The following is a 23,421-nucleotide window of genomic DNA, read 5'->3' on the forward strand; positions in this document are numbered from 1 at the left end:
GAACAATTACAACCAGCCAAATTATTCTGGTGAAGACAGATCCTTGGTAAAGTGACAGGTATGGAAAATGAGTATGAGCCAAATTATTCTGGACACAAAATTAAAAAAAGCCAACTAAAACCTCAACTAATGCTGCGTTTTCGCTGGCAGCACTAAGAGAGTCACCACCAACACACTATAGAAATCTAGTTACAATAAATCAGAAAAACAGATCACACACTATTGAAATTTGCAACGACCACTTAGCAACACAGACTTTACCGACAAAGACAAAATTTGGCAACACACAAAGTATTCGGGGCGTGTTAATACCCCGCTTAATATCAAGTTCCACGCGTGGGAAATCCGCCCTGCATCTTGCTCGAGGAGCAACGACCGATCACATTCTGTTCGACACCAAAAGGCACATGGTTTAGTTGACAGGTCCGAATTGCTAATACATCGAAATAGAAAATATTGGAGTACATCTCAGGAGAACCCCCGTACCTGGAGCAGCCACCATTCAAACAAGTCCTCATTCGTTGCCCTCGTTGGAGTCGACATACTGCCGTGGCCTTCTTGCGGCGACGGTTCGCTTTGGTGCCTAGAGCAAGGTTGGGATGCATAGAATTGGTGGATGTGTTGGCCCCCAAGGAAGAAGTTCCCCCCACTTCCCCCGCCACAGAACGGAGCACGCCAACAAGGACTACCTCTCCGATTCACCATGGAGGATGTATTCACCGCTGAGCTAGACACGTTATTGAGACAAGATTCGACATGAGGCGAGGTTTGATCTTGCAAGCATGTAGGACGTTTTATATTTTGTTCAAAATATAAGCCACTAGGCAAAAAATGATACCAGTAATTAACTTCAGCAAGTAGGAAACAGCACAGCCTCCCTTGTTCACTTAAAACGAGTTAACATTTCTACCTTAATTTCTTTACTTGTCTCAACATATACCACTGTTCCAATCACGACACAGTTAAATCAAATGACATGCTACCGGGTTACAAGTTAACATGTTCGTGAAACATTGTGTAACAACCCTGATTTTCGAGTATGCGAGATCTTTTCCGAAGGCACGGATTTCTCTGGAAGATTAGTAAAGGGAACACCTCTTCTATATCATCAAGTATCTCAATCCTCATTGTCATTATGTCATCTTTAAGCTAGAACCTCTTCTGAGGCAAGCTCGATAATGCAATCGTGAAGAACCTAGTTTTTGAACCGTATCGGTTGGCATTTTTGATTCTGATTTTCGTAAATAGTCTCTGTTTGACGAACCGGACTCGATTCATGAGAGGAGAGAGATAATAGAATAATATTATCATTATATTAGTATTAGAAGCTTCTTGAATAATATTATAAGGTTACCTGGTCTGTTTTAGTTAAAAACAGGAAATCGGTTTAACCGGGTTCACAGTTTACTGGTGCAGCATAGCACCGGCACTCTCTGATGACTTTAGCAATGCTAAGGCCTCATTATACATATTTTATTCTCATATTAAATATGTTACTAGTGTCTTTTATGCTAGTAGCTTAGAAAATAATTTTTAGAGATGTTTTTACGAGTGTTCCGATACATCTAGTTTTAGTAGTTATACACCTGAGATACTTTAATATTATTTTAATCCACCTCCAAGCCAACCAATCACAACTCACCTTATACCCCCAATACCCCCAAGGCTGCCTCATTTGCTCATTGTGGCCGAAATTGAAAGGAGAGAAAAGAGAGAAAACTTCATGAACACTTAATCTTCAAAGCTTGATTTCTTCTGAGCTAAAACTCAAATCAAAATTCCGATTTCACCAAAATGATCCTCTCTTCTTCCTCTACATAACCATATAACATATCAAGGCTGAAAATAAGGTGAGATGGCTGTCTTCCTCCCTCTTCAATTCGGTTTTCAAGAAAAACCATGCAAAACATGTGTTTTCTTGATGTTTTTCCTTAGGAATCATGCTTAACTTGACTTGAGGGCCAAGAAACGTGAATTTACATTAAGTCTAAGGTTAGAAATCACTTCCTAACATGCTGAGTGAGATTTGGTTAGTTGAGGGTTTTTGGATTTAAAGTTGTTCTTGATGTGATTTAGGAGGAAAAAGTGCTTAAGGACCACCTGAAAGTCTAAACGAATTAGGAGCAGCAAAACCAGGTAGGGTTTGAAGAATTTAATCTTGATTGATTGTATTTGAGTTGTGTGATTATGATATGGTTTGGCTGTGCTTGAAATTGATTGTTTGTATGAGTAATTCTTGTTGAAATTTTGGTGAAAATTTGATGAAATTTGATGAAATTCAAGCTATGAATGTGTGTTCTTGGGGCAGCTGGGAAAACGAAACCCTAGGATTAAATTGGGGTTCAATTTGTGTTTAAATCATGTAGAAAATATGGGGTTTTAGTGGCTGCTAATTTATTATGAATTTTGGTAAAAATCGGTTGCTGAAAAGACTGAAAAACGAGTACAAACAGAGAAAGAATCTGAAGAATTTACGAAGAACACGAAGAACACTTTGAGTGTGGTGAAGAACATTGAAGAACACCTTTTAGATCTTAGAAAGGGCAAGGAAGTAATTATTAAATGAACTAGGGCAACTTAGTTAGTACTTGAGTTGCGACTAGGGCTAGGTATAATATGAAAAGTTAAACTGTTTCAGTATAGACTTAATGAACCTATACTTGGGATAGGCTAACTATTCATACCGAAATTTACATAAGCTTTAAATACATATGTTAAGCAGAGAAATCAAAGCAGAGTAAAGAAACACAGAGAACAGAGTAAAGTATCGAGATGAGTGTGCTCCTGTAAGACAGAGGTTGCTTACAGTGAGTCTGTTGGGCGTATATCGGCTAATAAGTGCCGCCCTGCAAGACAAAGGTTGCTTGCAGTGGATACCCTGCAAGACAAAGGTTGCTTGCAGTGGATATTGCCAACAGGAAAGACTTATCCAGACAGAGGTTGCTGGGTAACGTCGGGAGCGGGTATGTAACCCACAAATGAGCTTGAACAGGTCAGGACCTGGGATGTTGTATGTATATATAAGTATATAGTTATTATCTAGCTATATCTAGGGCTGTTCTAACTAACAGTCTATTTTCTAATAAAGGCTGAATCATCGAATGCTGTCAACTACTTGTGATGTATTTATGTGTGGTTGTTTATAACTGTTTTACCTGTTATTATTTGTGAATTGATTATAAGTGATTCTGTTTATTAATTCAAACGTTTTAAAAAAAAAAAATACCTCGCTAACTAACTACACTTTTAACAACGAATCAGGCTCATATAATAAATAATAGATAATAATTAGGATGACAAATTGGTAGCACTCAGTTTCTGGTATGTCCTAGGCGTACTGAAAATTGGGTCGTTACGCATTGCATCCTGAACAATAGTTTAACAAGCACTATCCACCAAGACTGATACACCTAGCCAATTATTACTCTGTTGGGCAAATGCAAGGTTCAAACAACTCCTACTCACAAATAACATCACTGATGGTCTTCTAACCCAGGGAATAACACGCAACATAGTCAAAAGTAAGGAATCTACCAAATTATTTCACTGTAAAACAAGACTAAGGTCTACGGTATGATCTGATCCACGAAACTAATCTCACAATTGCACACAAACGTGCAACCTGAGAAGCAACCCATTGATCTGGGCAAGTTGATGGATAAAATTACCTCATACGCATCGTCGAGCTCTGTCGGAAGCGACGCTGAAGCGGCTGCAGAGCCGTGATGCGAACCGTTGCCACACGTGGGGGAGACCCCATTACCTACCCCAGAAACACCTCGTGCATAGTTCCTGCTGCATGTCCTTTTCGTATGCCCGGAAATGCCACACTTGGTGCAGCAACGTCTCTTCCCTCGGACGTCGGGTTGACTACTTTGGTCGAACTCCTTCGCCCTCTTAGGGGCACCTTTTGTTCTTGCCACAACCGGGTCCTTCATCACGCACCACACCGACATACCTGGCTGACCGTCTGCCCTCTCATAAACTCTATGACATAGCTTCTCTATTAGACTCACAATGCTCTCCCTAGCGAATTCAAAGTCTTTGCCTCCTCAGAACCAAGCTTGTGGCCGAACAAAGTACGACATACCTAAGCATGCGACCCTCATGTCTAGGTCTCGTAGTCAACGGCATCCATCTGGAATCCTTTGCATCCTTACACCATCTTCTCATTATAAGGCTGTCTGATATTTGTTCCAAATCCTCGTATTTCATCACGCAGAATATGTGACTACATGGAATACCCTCACTATTCCACATCGAACAGTTGCACTGAATTTTTTTGTCATCGGGGTCGAACAAAACCTTGTGAATCCTACCAGGGGCGCCCATCCTTGAAAACTTGTAGACAATCGTTGTGCTGATGCTGTCTCTCCCACGAAACAGCAAGGTTGTAACACCCTTGATTTGTTTTTTCACCTCTAAAAACTGCCCGCGTGTACAGTTTTGATGTAAAAAGCTCTATTGAGTTAAGTCAGGTTGTTAACGCGGGGCTATAGTACGTAGAATAGAACTGTGCCGTGACTTCGTTGTTTCGATAATCCTTTACAACGCGATCTAAGCTGTGCACCAGCTCCAAAATGCTATCAGTGGATTTTAGGAACCCCTTTATGTATGCATTAATCCCCTCAAACCTTGCGGTTGTCCTGTATCCCGCACAGAACGTGCCCCGGAGATATGCTGTTGCCCAACTTTCTTTGACCTCGTATGTGCTTTGAACCCAACTATTATTTTGTAGGCCAAGTGACTCCACCGCCGTCTTCCAATATTCCTCGAAGTCATCTACCTTGAAGTTCGCATAGATAGCCTTCTTAAAGACCTTCCGAAATTCGGTATCCTTAACCCTCTGAACACAGTTTTTCTCGAAGTGCCACCCAAACAGCCGGTGCCTAGCTGCCGGGAACACCTCCGCGATGGCTGCGCGCATCGCTTTGTCCCCATCCGTGACAACAACACACGACGTCTTCTCTCCCATTACGTCTACAAGATTTAACAGTAGCCACCGGTAACTACGAACTTCTTTATCCTCCAGGAGTGCAAATCCAAAAATGGTTGTCTGTTTGTGGTGATTTGACTCGGAGAACACTACAAGCAGTTTCTTGTACTTATTAGACCGATACGTCGAATCAAAAGCCAGAACATCTCCAAATAACTGATAGTCCGACATCATCTCACCGTCGACCCAGAAAAGGCACCCCAGCTGATTATCGGCAGTTTGCGTGTAACGTGCGACAGTCGTCATATCGGCGTTCGCCTTTCCCTCCAAGTAACTGACTGTTGCTGCAGCATCGCCATCACTGATTTGGGCCAACCTTTGGCCGTGTACGTAATTATACAAATCACGCTTTGTAAATTGCAGCATTCCATACCCTCCAGATTGACCAGCCATGTAAGCCATTATCTTTGAGATTGGTATCCCAAACTGTTTCATGCTATCAACTTGTGCTTTGTCACCATTACTCATCTTGCGATGGCTAGGCAGGAGGTGGGAAAACATGGCCAGAGCAAGCTCGTGGTTGTGCTCACCGAAGATGGTCCTGACCTTCCACACACTGCGTTGCACATCATAGTAAATCTTCAACTTCGCCTTGCAGTCGGTTCGACTCTCCAACCTCTCCTCCCTAACTCACTCAGGACAGTCATAGTGCTTAGGATGTCTTGTGCCTTGTCGGTGGCAGAAAAAATCTCTCCTGACCAAAACCCCGTCAACACGCCCCACATCGACCTTGCGGACCCCAAAACTCCTTATTCTAGCAAACTCCTTGTACGCAAGATAGGCATCCTCCTCCCCAACAAACTCTCTGCCCAGAAAATCCTCTGCGACAACTGGAAGAATTTTCTCATCATCCCCTATATGACTGGCACCACCTGAGAAATTACCATGTTCATCTTCTCTGCGACCTTTTGGGTCACCTTCCTCACCACCACAGCACTCACCACCTTCATCCTCATCACCATCTTCGTCACTCGCATAATCACGGCCACAATATCCATCGGAGCTGGTTTTCATCCGACTCTATCACTTCGGCTCCAAACATCCCATTGAAATCCATCAGAGTTATCGGTTCATAGTTCTAGCCTGAAAACATGAAAGCGTGCAACAAGTTACGGTCAATCACTCCGCCCATGAAAGTTCTTGTCAAATTATACTACAGATTTTAAAAAGCCAAACAACCATGAACACATACCACTGTAACGGACAACACCCTAACGTCTTATGCAGAATCAACTACATCATAAGCCCGAGACATCCGTTTCCCTCACGAATAGATCTTCCCTTCAAGAACTGTCCTCAAAGATCTTTCTCTATCATGAGTAACATATGCGAAAAAAGGAGCTTCAGATTAAATTTCTGACAAATGAATGAAAATTATTTCGATCATGACAAGGAAATCTCATGCTGAGTTCTAATCCTATTATATTTTCCATGAAATATTACAAACACAACACATCAACCTGAAATACATACATAACCCTAGCATAACAGCCGTGTTACAGATGAACTTTGCAATTGCACTCCTAATCACTACAGCAGCCAATGATTACTAACACCAATTCTCAAGGCTTACATAGTTTCTCAATTGGTAAATTTTAAAAACATTGCCAATGTCATACCTCATCTCAAAGTTACAACACAGGATATTCTGTTTCAACAGACACACAAGTTTTGATTTTTAAATGAGTTCATATTCTGAAAGTATTCAAGAAAATTCCATAATATTTATTGTCGACTTACAAATTAGTATGACAGAAAAATCCATTAGCTGTAGAGAATTTCAGAATCTCTTCTGTATAATAATAACAGTATCTAACTATAAACAGCCAAGCACAACTAAATGATAATGCTGATACTTTTAATAGCTTCCAACTATAACAGCTAAAGATTCCCTTAGGGGCTACGAACAATAAAGAGATGGTGGCGGCAATAGAAATAAAAAGGACACCTCCAAAATCCAATCAGTGAAGAGGTATGATAGACATAAATTGAAAGAATTGCATTGGCGTTGGAGCTTTTTGCAGGTCCCCTACCAGAGTAGTCATAATCGTGTAGCAAGTACGATGTTCGGCTTACTCTGGAAATGAGGAAAGCTTCATTTGATCCAAAGATGTTCCCCAATCCCCAATCACATGCCTAGAACAATAACCATGTCTAATCCCTATTGGACTATTGGTCCAATAAACGAAAATCAGACACCTTCAACTATGTATGGTAATAAGGCCTAAAATAAATTCCCTTGATCCTTTTTTATTTTTCGATCCTGATCGGTGATCCAGAGTCATCAAACATCAAAACATCACAACGCTATAATTCCACTTATGTATGAACCTATACTATAATTTTTTTTTAAAATTTGATAATCCACGGCACAGAAATTTGTCCCTAGCCGAATAGATTCTGAATCTAAATCACAAAATCTAAACTCCAAATTCCCTTTTCGGCGTTCTCTCCATGCAAACATGGCCCCAACTGTATCCTTAAGCTACAATTAAAGTACAAAACCCACAGTAGTAAAACCACTCACATTAAACACAAATTTACAAATAAATTCAAATAAAGGAAAGAAAATACTACACACCTGACTTTGAACTGTATCAGTATCTGCGAGAACCGAATTCCGCGGGAAAATGACAATCTTCAGAGAAAAATTGAGATCTGACAGGAAAAATAAAAGGAGAAAGTGCGGATTCTGTGATACGTTGTTTCAGCGGCAGAGTTTTGATTCCTTGAAGAAAACGGCTGCGTCCGTGACACGGCGCCCAGACCTACGCAACTGCCGCCGGCAATGACCACTCTTCGAATCAGGGAAGCAGACGCGACAGCCGCGTTTGCTACGGCCAAAGTGGGTGCAGACTGTTTCCTTTTCCCACATTAACTCATAAATATTCTTTTTTGGAAATTGACCCACAAGTTTTTTTTTCAAAGCCCACAGCCACAATGACTCACCCATCAAATCCAGTCCTGATTCCATATCTCTCCTTAATGAATAGTATCGGCTAGGCTCACCCATAGTAAGCCTTCTAAGCCTACATCAAATCCCACACCCTCAATGCCTTTTCCATTATAAACCAACCATCACACGTGTCCTCCTCCAGGCACAAAAAACAAATTCTCTGTACGCCTTTCATTGTCTACCTATGCTTTTCCTTTTTATTATATCTCCACGGCGTTGTTGAATAAAAAGAATTAGGATGCCTTCTTGAGAGCAAGATAAAATAAGAGAATAAAATACAAATAATAAAAACACAAAAATTAATATTTTTATATTTTATTTAATAATAAATTAAAATAAAATATAAAAATTTAATTTATTTTTATTTGAAAAAATTGAGAATAAAAATATCATAATAAAAAATATAATTATAAAAATTAATAAAAATAATAAAAAATAAAAAATAAGTTGTGTCTCTTGTTAATATTTTTATGTCTTTTTTGTCAAAATAGACATAAAATACATTAATTCAATATATCTGACATAATATTTCTATTCATATATCATCTGTTAACCACGATTTTGTGTCTCTATATGACTATATTCATATTTTAGTTTCTCGAAACAAACACAGTCTAGTAGAATATTAGAAGGAAAAATATAGAGGAACAATGTATATAATGAACAACGTGAACAACGATTTAAAAAAAAGAGGATAAATTTGAAATAAAAAAAATCACATTCTTAATTAATTAAATAATTATTATCAGATTTTAAAATTTGAAAACATTAGGATTAGCACCTAAACCACTATGTACGATTACACATTCACATATTATACGTTTTGCACCCCACATCCACCCTCAACGGCGTCGGTCTCTCCCGCAACCGTCATCGTCGTCGCCGCAAAGGTCTTGACACTGCCGCCCCGCTTACTGTTGCAACAGGTTCTCTTCCAACCCAGGTAGTGACGCCGTTTTGCACCCCTCACAGACGTCGATATCTTCCACCTCCGCCGACTATTTCTCACCGGATGGTGCCATATCGCAACGGAAATTCATGGTGTCGTGGCAGTACTAACATTTCCTCGATAAGACCATTCCACACATGCTCCGCCGCTGGATTGGTTCCTTGATCATCACTTGTATCTACGTTCTGCGCGTATACTTGATCCAAGGCTTCTACATCGTCTCCTACGGTCTCGGAATCTACATGTTCAACCTCATCATCGGCTTCCTTTCCCCTCGGTTGATCCAGAAATTCAAGAACTCTACGACGATACCACTCTCCCCACGGGGGGCTTCGATGAGTTTTGTCCTTTCGTTTGCCGTCTCCTTGAGTTTAAGTTTTGGTATTCAATCATGGCTAGTTCAGGATGATTATTTTAGTAGGTATGCAGATGGTTATTTTAATTCTTATATGGATGGTTATTTGATTGGATTGAGTTTAGTTATATACAATTAAAATATGCTAGATGCTCAATTTTGCTAGATATACGGATAATTATTTTCACTCTTAAGTGGATGGTTATTTTCATTAGGGGTGAGCAGCGCTAGTGACGGTGTATAGCAAGCCAAGCAGTGACGGTGAGGAGGAGCCCGGCAGTGTTGTTCGTTTCTGGTTTGGAGGAGAGAAATGCCGATGAGAGTTATTGTTGACGAACCAGCGGCGGTGAGGAGGATACGATCCTGTGGGTGACGATGGGGGCTGGTTGGAGATCCGGCGGCAACAGAAGAGGGTTTGTGAGAAAAGCTGGTGCTGTAAAACCCGCGAATTTATAAATAATTAGCCAATAAATTAATTATTAATTTAAGAAATTAGAAAATAGAATCTTATAGTTTAATGAGGTAGAATTAATTAAAATATGAATTTTGACACTAATTTTAAAGAATTTGGTCCAAAATTAGACCGAACCAGACAAACCGGACACAAAACGGGCCCAAAGACCTATCTAATCCACTTAATTAAATGAGCTTCAGCTGATTCCTTCCTCATGCATGCTGAAACGCTGAACAAGTTCAGCGAAAAGGGGAAGAACGAAAGAAGAAAGCACAAACCCTTGAAATCAATTCAAATTCCCATAACTTCCTACTCCGAGCTTCGATCGCTGTATCGTTTGCGGCCACGCGACCGCAGCATTGAGCTCTACAAAGTCCAGTACTTGATTAGGTAAGAAAGTCCCATCTTTTTTTCAATTTCTCCTTCCCAATTTCGAAATTCAATGAGTAATTGGGTTCAATTTTGTGTAATTTCGGTGTTTAGATTCGAATTAACTTGTGGGTAATGTCGGATCTAGCTTGCTTGAGCTGTGGGTCAGGTAAGTACCCTCAAAACCTTTGTGTAATATTGAATTAGTGAACTCTATATTGATTATAGTGATAATTATGATGTTAGATTGAAATTGGTACGTTGTTGAATGGAGTCAATTTGAGAAATTGGAAGCTAGAAGGTTAACCATGGAGGCTGGGTTTGTTGGTGAGGGGCTGGAGTGGTAGAGCTTGTGGTGCGGTGAACGTTTGAGGTGTTCTGGGATTAACGGAGAATCTGCCAAGGTATGGTTTCGCTTTCTCGTAACTAAAATATAATGTGTCGTGAAAACTTAGGCTAGTTAACCATAAGATAGGATTGAAATATCAAAGTTGTTGATGATTGAGATTGGTTGATATGCATAATAATTAGTGAATTTGAGATTGTTGTTGATGCCATGTTGGTTGTGATGTTGATATTGTATTTGATAAAGATAATTGATTATGTATATTGAAATATTGTTTGAACTTGAATTATTGAATTGAGATTGATGGAAGAGGAGAATCGATAGGTTGAAGGATGAATAAGGAGTATTGAAATATGATTTGGGAGGGTTTGATGCTGATACTGTAAGGTTTGGTTTGGTTTTGAAAGGTTTAAAATTGGTATGTTTTGAAAGTTGAGGTTTGGAATGTTAATGAAATTTTTTATTTTTGACCAATTTCAATAAGCCACAACTTGGCCTCCAAACCTTTGATTTTTATCAAACTTATCCAGAATGAAAATTTGGCCCGAGAGGTTTACACTGTTCGAAGAACGAATAAAAAATGTTTTAAAATGAAAAAGTTATGTGCATCGAAAGTTCGGTGTGTAAAATTGAAATTCTGTAGCACTTACAATTTTGGTCACCCTGCATAACTCGCGTACGCGAGCCTCACATGCGGGGCGGGCATTCTGTTCGGGTTAGATATCCTACATACGCGAGAGAATGCGTACGCGGGCAGAGGGATGGGTACGCGGACCCCTGTTTTTTCAAAACATGACTTTTTGTTTTTAAAAGCATTCCTCCAACTTTCAAAACCTGGTAGCTCTTGTTTAAAGCCTGGTAGGTGAATTTTTGGGTAGTGAAGTATGATTAGGGCTGTGAGGAAGATAACTTGTCGATGAAGAAAGAGGTAAAGTAGATGATGTTGAATAAGGAAGTGTTGTAATGTTATATATGCTGTGAGCGGTGGCTAAATTCATGATGTATAATGATATAATAATTAATGAATGAATGTATATTTGTGATACCTGGGCAGTAGCAAGGATTGTGGTTCGTCCCGCTTGCTCCGGGTCAATGCTTGAGATTTGATAATAATGATGATTGTTTTAGACTGAATGAATGTATGTTTGAGATACCTGGGCAGTAGCAAGGATTGTGGTTCGTCTCGCTTGCTACAGGTCAGTGATTGTGATGCCTGAGTAGTAGCAACAGTAGTGGATTATTTCACTTGCTCCAGGTTGAGCTTTTAAACACCCGCCTGGGTAGTAGCAATAGTAGTGATTTAATTCCACTTGCTCTGGGTTAAGCGGGTAGTAGTAAGAGGGTTGTAACTCAGACCCACTTGCTCCGCAATGGGTGTTTCTGTCCATGGTTAACTACTAGGACATGTCGGATTTGGCTATATAACCGACAGATGATATCATCAGCCATAGGATAGGCATACAACATATGCATATATTTATTTTGTATGGTTGTGCATTAATTGGACTTGTCTATGTGATTATTATGCCTACTTGCTAAAGTTGCTACCTGCTGTAATTATATTCTACTTGTGTTTGCTTTGTCTATATTTTGTTTGTCTGTGCTATGGAGTTCTGGAGGAACGGAGGAAGGTGAGAAGCTAAAGGATCAAGTTAGGTTTGAGTTATAATTTTGAACCCTTAGCTACCCCACCTTGTTTATGGCTTATTTATGGTTGTAAAGAATAGTTTTAAGTTTGTAATCTATTGACGGAAGTTCTAGGATCGCCTCTGGCTTTCCCGGGACCTTATATGTTAGTTATGTGGGCACTGTTACCATGCTGAGAACCTTTGGCTCTCACCCCATACATATTTTGTGGTTTTCAGATGCAAGACGTGAGACACCTCGATGAGGCATACTGGGAGCTTCTGAATGCGAAGGACTTTTGTGCTTTTGGGACTTTAGTTTGGTTTTTGATGTATATACAGATACTCTTATATCTCCACTATATATGTATATTATGCTTTATCCCTCTTAGAGGTTGATTTGGAGAAACAGGTTTTGTAAACTGTATTTTAGGGCTCTTTTGGGATTCTCATGTATTTATGTATATATATGTATATATGCTCTGGCTGATTTTAACTTCGCGAGACGGGTCAGAAGCCTTGTTATCTGTATTTTTGGAACTCTTCTCCTATATATATGTCACTTTGCTCTTATCTCATTTGGTTTACGTTTATTGCTTACGCTTTTCTGTTTAACGCTTTTGTTTTAACTCTTTTTCAAAAGGCTCCTAGATAAAACCCTTTTTCACCTATATTTTTAGAGGTCGTAATACTTTATTATCTCGAATTTATGACTTAAGTATAAGACTTTGTGTGGTAGGGTGTTACAGGTGCTTTGGTAAATTAGAGTATAATAAATGGTTAAAATTTTTGAATTATTGAATGAGATTTTTTTGTTGAGTAATTTGGGTGAAGTGTTTTTTTTTAAATTTGATTGGACCAAATTTTTAGACTATTATTCACGTTGTTTATATTTTTCGTTGTTTATCTAGCGGAATCGATATTAAAATAAGGAGGCCACTTTGATAAACATATTAAAAATATCTTTTTTTAAAGACAGTATACGTGTCACATTACTATTGGACGAAATATTAAACCGGTCAATAAAATATTTTGAATAAACCAAAATAAAATCGATTTATTATAATTATCAGATCCGATTCAATCCGATCGGTTTACATAATCTGAACCAAATCATATTTAAATTTTTTATGAAAATGACAAATATATCCTTAATTTTTATTTGACAGACATTTAAATCTATAAAAATATAAAATTACAATTAAGTCCTTAAAAAAATAAAACCTAACCCTAAATTCTTGCTAACCCAAACCCAAGCCCAAGCCAATGCAAACCCAATCTCAATGGCTCACCAATCTCTCAATCTAACCTCAAAAAAGCCCTACCCTTTCACTACCCACCCCACCCAGTAAGAACTTCATTCTCGTTCTCCTCTCTTGGTAGCAATCTAATGAAAGCTAGAAATCAATTTCATAAGAGCTTCATTCATATAGCGCGTTATCCTCTCCTTTTTCTCGCGAAGTCAATTGTGTGAGGGCGCAAACCACTTTTTTGGAATCCTCACCGCCGTGGTGCTCCCCCTCCGTCAATTCCAGTAGTCTCGTCATCCCCATTGTTGTATCCATCACTGAGCCACTTCCCCGCCCTTCCTCCATGATTACGCGCACCACTTCATTAGGTTTGCTAATCCCTCTTTCAATTTGGTTGAGTTTTCTTCTTGGTTTCACTTTTCAGTTTAGCTCAGATTGATGTTTTTCTTCTTGATTGGGTATATATAGTCAAGAATCAGATTTGGGATTTGTTTTCTACCTCGCACGAACAGAAAAGGAGCAGAAACAAGAAACACACCTCCGCGCTAGAATCGTTGCCGACGTTCCCCTCTACCCGTCAGTACCGGTTGCATTGTGCTTCCCTTGCCAGTGGGTCCATCGCCGATTTGCTCCCTCCTTCCTCTGGTTCTATTCTTAGGTCTGCTTAGCTTCTTGGTTCAGATTACTGGTATGTAAAAAATTCCTCCTTCAATTTTGTTGTGTTTTCTTTTTTGTTTCAGAATTGAAATTGGTTCCCACTAATGTTTTTCTTGTTGGTTCGGTTTCGATTTTAGTTAATGTGTTTGGTTTGTCTAAAAATCTCCTTTTCAATTTGGGGAACATTTCTTTTTCATTTCAGATTTCAATTTGGTTCACATCATGATTTTTCTTCTTGATTTGGTTTCAATTTTTGGGGGTTTGTTTTCGTTCTTGCCAAGAACACAGGACAAAAGGGGGTGAAGTAAAGGAAAGGCCTGCAAGACGCATCGATACCGCTGTGAAGAGTTGTCGCCGCAACGCGCTGCACCTCCATTCTGGGTTTTTCCTATCTGGTACGTGTATATTATTTGTTGCTGCCGTCTTTACCTATTTCAATTTAGGGTAGAATCAGCTTTTTCCAATTTGGATTCATACTAAAGATGTTATGCATTGTTGATTAATTTGTGGAAATAGTATTACTATATGTTAATAATAATTTAGATTTACATGTATGCATCTTAATATGTTTTGGATTGGTGTTTTGTATTTTTTCGGGAGGAATTTAGTGGATGTTGAGGGGTAGAGAATGATATGTGTGGTGAGTTGTGAATGTATCTATTGCCTATGTATGACTTTATACTCTTTTGGTGATTGAAATTTGAGTAGTGCTAGGGAGCCAATGGCCTAAGTGTACAATGTGTACAATGGGCTAAATCTTTGGTTTATGAATCAAATGAACATCACCTATACTATGCACAATAACCATCCGGATACCAGGGATACCCATCCGGATACCAAGGATAATAAACATCTCATGTTATAAAAAGCTAATTTTGGGTTCACCAAGGTTCGAACCCTTGACCTTTTGGATCTGGAATTCTTATACCATGTCCTGAAACCACTCATCCCAAAAACGTAACTTGACAGGACAATGTAACACTAATAATAATATCTCTAATACTTTCCAAACCTTCATTGTACACATTGTACGCTTAGGTCATTGGCTCCCTATACTTTCTCTTGAAATTTTGTTCTTTTATACAATTTAGTATTCTGTTTTTACTGTTTTAATTGTGTGCTGGATATAGGGCTTGTGTGTGGTTAATAAATAATAGCTGGTCTTGCAAATGTTTATGCATCCTGCCATATGCTAAATACTTTAGTTAGTTTATGAGAGGTCCTACAGAAAGTTTCTTTTCCACATAATTTAACATGTTGTGGAATGCTATTTTGGTTCCTGTGCTGTATTTAGATTATTGCAATGAATTTTTTATACTTTTTTTGAGAATGTTTAAATCTTCATTTTAATATGCTAAATCACTGATAACAAATCTCTATTATCCAAGTTTTAATCATATTATGCAAGTAAAATACAATGATATTAGAGTTAAAGATGCTAAAGTACCCGACCACCTCCATTTTTGCTAAAGAGTGATCAAATTTAACATACCCTGGGTGGTAATAATCATTGTGTGAATTTACCATGTGTAATGTGGATATGACTATGAGAATTTGGAGCTACTAGAACCTTTGATGTTTATGAATAGGCCCAAACCTCAAAGTTCTTGCAAATTTATGATATAAGTATTTGGACTAGAATACCTCATGTTTAAGAATACAACATGCATGCATCTCGAAGAAGAGGGAGGTGACAGGTGTAATTTTGTAATGTTATGTTGCTACATTAGTTATTAGTTCCTGATTTGCATGCTATAGCAACTTCTTTTGCGTAAATTTACTTGGCCTTTTGTAATAAATTGTCTGTTAATTTTCAGCAGAATATTGCCGAAGCAGGAGAGAAGAAAATAGGAATGCAATCAAGTGGTACTAAAGAAGATAACATATTCTCCCTTACAAAGCAACTTTCTCTAAATTCCTTTGGCAAAAACAAGTCTTCAAATAGCTAGATTATTACAATAACAAAAGCTAGTTTCTTATTTATTTCTTCATTTTTGGTGTCATATTCCCTTGTTCAATGTTCACGAGTATCTCTGTGATTTTGTCTAATTAAATTGTGTTATACCTATGATCATATTAACATTATTATGTGCATGATTTGCCTCCTTTTGCGATTGGCCTTAGCACTTTCTAAAGCTAGTGAAGCTTTTGTTGATTATAATAATAATAATAATAATAATAATAATAATAATAATAATAATAATAAATTTTCTTTTAATTGGACGACTACAAGAGAAAACAAATTATGTAAAGTACCTAAATGCTACCTTTTCTTTCATTTCCCCTTTTATAAAGCAAAATTATGTAAAAGTCTCACCAAATGAGTTGTTCTCGTGACAACAACATCCAAGAAGGTTTGAAATGAGTCATCCAGCAAGTGTTCCTGTTAGAACCCTGTTGAGCCATATTTAAAACAATAATGTGTCAATGTTAGGAACTATATCATACAAGTTAGGCGCATAATTCACGTGACAATGTCATTTTATTAACAACAACAATTTGAGCTATAAAATATAAAATATATTTGAACCTAAATAACTGAAAAATACTTCTTACCTACCATCTATTCCCATCTGTCAAGAAATTTGAAAATCACAATTGTCTTCTATTCCTGCTAGAATGAAAACCACTTTAAGTGACCCTGAATTTTTTATGGCATGACTATGACGTTCCATCAAGATGAACTCATGAACGAAATGGTCACACACAGCTTCAGTATATTTTCTACTGACCCTCTAAGATAATTCAAATCTATACATTTATTATATATTATCCAAAATATTGTATAACTATGTTTCAATTCAATTATGTGCCTAGCACAACTAGCCAAATTTAATTGCAACTTGAAGAGAGGATGCAAGTGAGAAGAGCAAAAAATAGGATCCATGAGGTTGATGAAAAAGACAAGAAAGCCATAGACATAGCATTGATTAGTATATATTCAGAGTAACTTAATATTACATAAGATAAATTAAATTCTATGAATCCATAGGAGATGATTTCACGTGGCTTTGTTAAATTCAATTGGGTCAGTTAGACTAGTTATAATATCTTTAAATTTAACATTTTATACGAAAAATATTTTAGTTTAATAATTTAAACCAATCAAACATTTTCATTAAACAAAAAAAAATCAGTCATTTTTAATGTAAGTTATGTTTGATTATCTAAACCGATCAGTCGCGGATATGTACCTGCAGATATGATTTGTAAGAGTTATAGTATAATTTATATTTAGTATAATTTGTAATAAATTAGAATATTATCTTTCTCCGAATAATATAAGAGTTTATCTATCTTGTACCCATATTAAAGTTACAAAATTAGAAAGAAAATCAAAAGAATATCATATCTAATAATTAATTTGTTTAGATATCCAAATACAAATAATTTAATATAATATTAATTATTTAATATTAATATATGAATTAGTAATATAATTGATAAATAAGACAAGACTATTTAATTTAATTTATTTAATATTAACTATATAATTTGATTTATTTAAAATTATAAGTCTTAAATATTCTTCTATTATCATTATATTTATTTATTAACATTTAATTTTAAATTATACTAAAATTGTCTTAATTTAATTTTAAAATAAATGTATAAATAAAAAAATGCATTAGTTATTTGGAAAAGGGGGAAACCCTACTAGCTACTAAGCTCTGTTTTCTTCTACGCTGTTTCATTTCCTCATTTCTACTTTTACATTTTCCTCCTTTCCTTCCCCTCCCATCCACTTCTCAGATCTTGAATCTCCAACATCAGTCCATCACCACTGCCGTTTTCTCTTCTCCGGTCTCGCATTCCCAGTGCCTCCCCACATCGCGACAGTCTTCTATTCTCTTCTCCAGTTCTCGCATCCCCAATGCCTCCCCACATCCCTTCGTCCCTTCTTTTCACCTCAACAATTGCAGCCACTGCCGTTGAGATTACGATGACAACATGGCCTACGCGTAACAATTGCAGCCACATCCCTTCGTCCTTCTTTTCACCATTTTTGACTGGTGGTTTGTGATTTCTCGTAGCAACGATGGAGATTTGTGGAAGCAGCCACTCTCATAACAAATAGGTAAAGTAGAATTTCAATAGAAGATCTTTAATTAGAATATGAGATCTAATTTGGATTAACTTTATTATTTGGAGGATATTTTTATAAAAAATTACTAGATTGAATTTGATTTTGAATATCAGATTTGAAATTAGAATATTGTTATTATTTAATAGGATATCTTTATAATAAAATTAGATCTCTGCACCATTTTTATTGATTATCGCTATAAATAACAGTGTTTTACGTCATGTTTTAAAACTAAGCACTCCTTTTTTTCAGGTACAGTAAACTGGAGGAGCAAAGAGGATGAGTAAGGTAATCATACTTGTTTTTGTTAAATAAAAAATATGATTATTAATCTTTTGTAATCTGTTTTTATTTTCTATTTTTCTTTTATTCTAATATCAATAGTGAAATTTATTTGTTTTGACTAGCAAACACCGGCAGCCTCTATAACTTTGAAGGGAGAATCGAACATGCACTTTTCAGCTTTGGATGAGAAGGTAAAGTAATTTTTTTGCTGTCATATCCAAAGATGCCTTGCTTTTTTAGCAAGTTTTTTTTAAACAGTGTGTAGTTATATTTTGTGACGTCTAGATTTGCCATGTTGTTACCTTATTATTTAGTAATGCGTGTCTTATTTTATGGCATCTTGAGGCTTGGAAAGGGTGTTGTCGAGGCACTGTCAGCGATGATACGCGAAGCTGTTGTGGATGGGATAACAACGGTTCTGCCAAAGTTTGTGGAAACGGTTGGTTCCTCATCAAAAATTGAGAGTTACGGTGTCAAGCTTTCGGATACTGCTCCAGCTGTTACACCACCGTCAGACAGTTTGAAACGCTTCCTTGACGCTAACCCCGCAATGTATTTGGGTGACGAGCCAGTAACGAAAAAAAGGACACCGAGGCGCAAAGGAAAAAAGCCGGTCTCCGAAGTTAAGGTTTTATATTTTTTTAACAAATATCACAATTTATTTTTTATTTTCAATTATTGTCATTAATTTTTATAATTATATTTTTTATCATTATCCTTTTTTCTTAAATCCTTTTAAATAAAAGAATAAAAATAAACCAAACTGTTACCCTTACTTCTTAAATTAATTGTCATGTTTTTTGAATTTACAGAAAGAATTACATTTTGGAGAGAAGCTTCTTCCAGGCCGTTCATGGCTTTATTACAATAATTACAATCCAAATATGGATGGAGATGACATGCCACATGTAAGTTTTGGCCTTTAGGATAACATTGTTATTAATAGAATTTTGTGTGTACACTTTTACTAAATAATTAATGTTGACATTGTTTTTATAGTGTTTGGACCTTTTATTTCGACCAACTAAAGAGATGAAATTTTTTGAATATGAGCTGGCCATTGCTGCTTACATTTTTGGAAACAATTTGGATCCAAAGTAAGTAAAACTAATTTATTTCTCATTTTAATTGTTGATTTGTCATGTAATTATTTTTTTAATATTTTCTAACACCATAGTATACTATTCTTTTACATGATTTAAGGGAAGTGCTTATTCCAGACGATCATTGTATGGGCACACGTGAGACTCTTCTGACTATTATGCCCGGCAAGGCAATAATTGGTGATGTAAGAATCATTTCAACAGTATTTCTTTGTTATGCTTGCAAATTTATAAAATTTGGATTAGTGCAACATAACCGTGATTGTCTTTTATCCATAGGTCCTTACCTTAGTTTGTTCGATGATGACCAAAAGGCCATTTGGGCCAAATAAATTCAAATTAGACAACAAATGGTTTTTGCCACCGACATTCTCTGTAAGTTTATTAGCAATTCAAAATTTACTCTTCAATATTCATATCAACATTCAATTAATTGGAATATTAATATTTCAATGCTGTTTTTATTAAAAAATATTTTCTGAATGTTGTAGATTTTTGTACCAATTCACCTTAATGATCATTGGTTCCTCATAGTGGTTAATTTGCTTTATGGAACTGTGAGGTATATGGACTCGTTCAAGCGTTGTACATCGATGACAGAGCGTAAGAGAGTCATTGATGATGTGTTAACTTATCTTGAGAAGTTTGTATCTGACGAAAACTTCCAAGAAACACCTTCACCTAAAAACCTTCAATTTTCTAAATATAAATTCTCTGAGCCAGCTGTCCCGCAACAAAAGGCCAATTCGTAAGTTTAAAAATATGAATTTTTAGAGTACAAGTTAATTTTTCTGGCTGTTCTTTTATATTATTGCTTTGTTAATGTGTGCCTTGAATTGTGGTGAAGGAATGATTGTGGTATTTGGGTCGTGAATGGATGATCCTCAACCACTATTGGGGCGTCAATAAGCCATGGGTAGGAAAATCGTCTATGGATTTTATAATGTTTAGTTTGTTGGGTTTATTTAATTAAATAATATCATTGTAACTGTCTGTTAGGTTATCAATGATTACTCAAGGATGCGATTGGCTGTAGATTTGGTGTACAAATGGCACAATCCGAAACGGGATATGATAAAAGAGTTTGCTGTTGCTAACTGGAATAAAAAGATGCAGCAGTCTGTCCTTCAAACTTAGAATTTTAAGACGCCTCTAGTTAAAAATTTATTAATCGTAATTGTGTATTTTAAGAACACATTTATTTAGTTAAGTTATGGATTGATTAGGCCATTTTAAATTTGTTTGAAGTACACTTTATCTTTATATTTAAGTCTATAATGATTTATATATTACTGTTTTTGGACTATTTAGATATATATTGTTCTTTTTTATTTATAATAATTTATACATGATCTTTCTAGCAATTGTTTCATTATTATTGAACCTAACCTAAATTTTAAGTTCAGTAGTATACTCTATAATTTAGATATATAGTATTGAATGGATGAGAATTTTGATAAACTTCCATGATGCAGCCACAGTGGTTATGGTAACGACAATTACTATGTTAAACATCTGAAGTGCATATGGTAAATATTGTGGTGGCAGGTACTTTTGCATTTTAGTAATAAGGAATGGTTAGGGTGAGTTAGGTAATTCTGTTATGGCCATTATAGATTATTTGCATTATAGTGTTTCTATTCAATTTTCTGTGTTACAGCATAGTACTATATACTTATCCTTTGTGTTTGTGAGAAATCTTTTGAGTGCAAACTGAAACAGAACTTTGTGGCTGTGGCAGCCTACAATAAATCCAATTTCTGCAGCTGCTGCCAGCAATGCTGCACTTTTAGAAAGGGCCCCATCTGTGGTAGCTATGGATGGACTGCACCATTTTTCTTGCAGTTCCTCTTTTGAAATTTATTTATTTATTTCTGTAGATCCTTGAAGCTACCTGAGAATGTACGAGTAACCAAGGTATGTTCTTTACCTTAGGCATACAATATTGAAAGTTTAGTGAAACTTAGTTGTTTTATAAATCATTTTAATACCTGGATATATTTCCCTTTTTTATAAAAGAAATTTTAGTATGAAGAGAAGAAAGAGAAAATAAAAGAAAAATAAACCCCACATGCAATTTCCTGGATAAGTGCTACCTTTGGTGGATAATGTTAAGCCCTCCCTCGAGTTTCCTTCTTCTAACCCCTTACCCTCTTCAAACTAAGTAATCCGATCATCTCTATCCCTATTATGACAGATGTCAAGGTTGATATACACTAATTCAGGGAATGCTATTCTGGCATTAGCTTCCAATGCCATTCATCTGCAACCTTTCTTGCTTTCCATCCTCAGGATAACAATATCCTTGCTATAGGCATGGATGATTCTTCAATTCAGATATATAATGTCCGTGTAGATGAGGTATGATTGCTGTTCATAAACTGTTTCTGCTAACTTATGATTTGTGTAATTTGGTGTTTATGCATAGCTTTCTTATTTGCAGGTTAAAAGTAAACTCAAAGGCCATACTAAAAGAATCACAGGTAAAGAAGTAAAGAACAAGTACAAGTAAAGAAGCAGCTTTGTAAACCATTAGAGATAAGATTTTGTTTTTGATTTTGTTTTTGCATGTTGAAGCTCTAAAGGAGTGGCTGCATTTTATAGTTCAGACTTTGGGATGGATCACAGGTAGGATAATACCACCTCTTTTGTATTCCCTGTTTCATCTTTTCATCAGTTTCTCTGGTAATGGTTGCTAAAGCTTTTACTAGATTCATGTATTTTTTTAGTGGTCATTTAACCTAACATGATAATGTGTACTGATTTATAGCCATCTGATCCATGCAATTCTATGTGTGAGACGCAGATTGCTGTGAAAAGATTGAATTCAGAGATTGGGCACTGCCGTTGGCTTGTGAGAAGAAATTCAGAGAAATTACAGATTCAAGACTTAATGGGGACTATGTGGAGGAAGAACTTAGAAGAGTTGTTTTGATTGCTCTTATATGTGCTCAGAGTCAAGCTGAGAAAAGACCAACCATGCTTGAGGTGGTGGAGCTACTCAAGGGTGACTCCAAAGATAAGATTTCTCAGTTGGAAGCCATTGAACTCTTTATCAGCTCTGTAACTGTTGGACATGACCATGGATTTGGGAAATTTCGGGATTTCATGGGTTTGTAGTTTGCTAATCCCCATGGACCAGTTTTATTAATCAACATACATACTTGTCATATCAGATAGGAGGTGTAACTCATTGTTCGTGTAATGATTCGCTTTCAATCCCAAATAAGTCTTTTAAATTAACGCACAAATATCCAGTACTATAAGTTATCAAATGTTGTCCAGCCTCAAAATAATAAAAAGCTATTTAGGGTAGATGTTCCTGCTTGGACAAAATCTCAACTTAGTATTTAAATCCAAAACCTCAAACCTAATTGTGAAAGCAAATACAAGGCTCGATTACATCTGTCAGGCTATTATGTTGACATGTTAACAAATCTGTTACATCGTTTCTACAAGAAAAAACTAGAATGATTATCCAACAAAAAAATACAACATATTCTCTGACAAGTTTAAACTAAGAGAATGTGTCCTCTCGATCTCCCTCGGCAATTGTCTCCCCTTCCTCCATATTACTGAACTCTAAGAAATGGGTTGGTCTGTGGTCCTCGTGATAATACTGCTTAGGTGTCCCAAGCTTCACTCCATACTTCATCCCGGATGCATGTCTGACCCCCATGAAGTTGTAATTCCATGGACCATTATCAGGAGTCTAAACAATTCACCAAAAAAACAGTCAATACAATTAACAAATAGGTGCACAAATAATAAAATTACATCTCAGGGCAGGTAGGCAAGCTTACCATGTAGAAACCAAGAAAGCGGTCACTAAGGAGCATCTGAACCTTCTCATAGTGAGTGGGAAGGTAACCATGAGGATTGCTTCCTGTGTCCTTGTTGACACGTCCCCATTCAGAACCAGATGGAGTGACACAATAATTTAACAAACAAATCGTACATGGTGTAGAGTTTACAATTCAAACTTAACT

At 36.7% G+C, this 23,421-nt stretch overlaps 1 protein-coding gene and 3 long non-coding RNA genes across 7 annotated transcripts; 3 read left to right on the top strand and 1 right to left on the bottom strand.

The window, feature by feature from the left end:
- LOC107625876 lies at positions 64–16,335 on the top strand. The gene is made up of 3 exons (XR_001617405.1): positions 64–136; positions 9,821–9,826; positions 16,324–16,335. It is a non-coding gene; the product is annotated as an uncharacterized LOC107625876 (long non-coding RNA).
- On the top strand, positions 13,339–16,087 carry LOC107625874. 4 transcript variants are annotated; one of them, XR_002357909.1, is made up of 4 exons: positions 13,339–13,668; positions 13,769–13,988; positions 14,246–14,352; positions 15,775–16,087. It is a non-coding gene; the product is annotated as an uncharacterized LOC107625874 (long non-coding RNA). The 4 variants fall into 4 exon arrangements; XR_002357910.1 differs by having other exon boundaries at positions 15,778–16,087; XR_001617402.2 differs by having other exon boundaries at positions 13,340–13,668; positions 14,239–14,352.
- Positions 19,883–21,421, top strand: LOC110269024. The gene is made up of 3 exons (XR_002357911.1): positions 19,883–20,180; positions 20,280–20,348; positions 20,432–21,421. It is a non-coding gene; the product is annotated as an uncharacterized LOC110269024 (long non-coding RNA).
- Positions 22,756–23,361, bottom strand: LOC107628510 (pre-mRNA-processing-splicing factor 8A-like). Its single transcript, XM_016331155.2, has 2 exons — positions 23,236–23,361; positions 22,756–23,144 (listed from the first exon to the last, which is right to left on the bottom strand). Exons 1-2 carry the CDS (start codon positions 23,269–23,271, stop codon positions 22,950–22,952), a joined length of 231 nt encoding a protein of 76 aa, XP_016186641.1. The 5' UTR covers positions 23,272–23,361; the 3' UTR covers positions 22,756–22,949.

This window comes from Arachis ipaensis, chromosome B02 (genome assembly GCF_000816755.2).
Source record: "Arachis ipaensis cultivar K30076 chromosome B02, Araip1.1, whole genome shotgun sequence".
In the NCBI taxonomy this organism is placed as follows: domain Eukaryota; kingdom Viridiplantae; phylum Streptophyta; class Magnoliopsida; order Fabales; family Fabaceae; genus Arachis; species Arachis ipaensis.

What these genes read in the sequence shown, in the direction of transcription:
- LOC107628510 (XM_016331155.2), bottom strand. Translation starts at nt 23,271, where the DNA reads ATGCTCCTTAGTGACCGCTTTCTTGGTTTCTACATG. An exon ending in GCTTTCTTGGTTTCTACATG is followed by an intron (nt 23,145 to 23,235) that starts GTAAGCTTGCCT and finishes TGAATTGTTTAG; the next exon opens with ACTCCTGATAATGGTCCATG.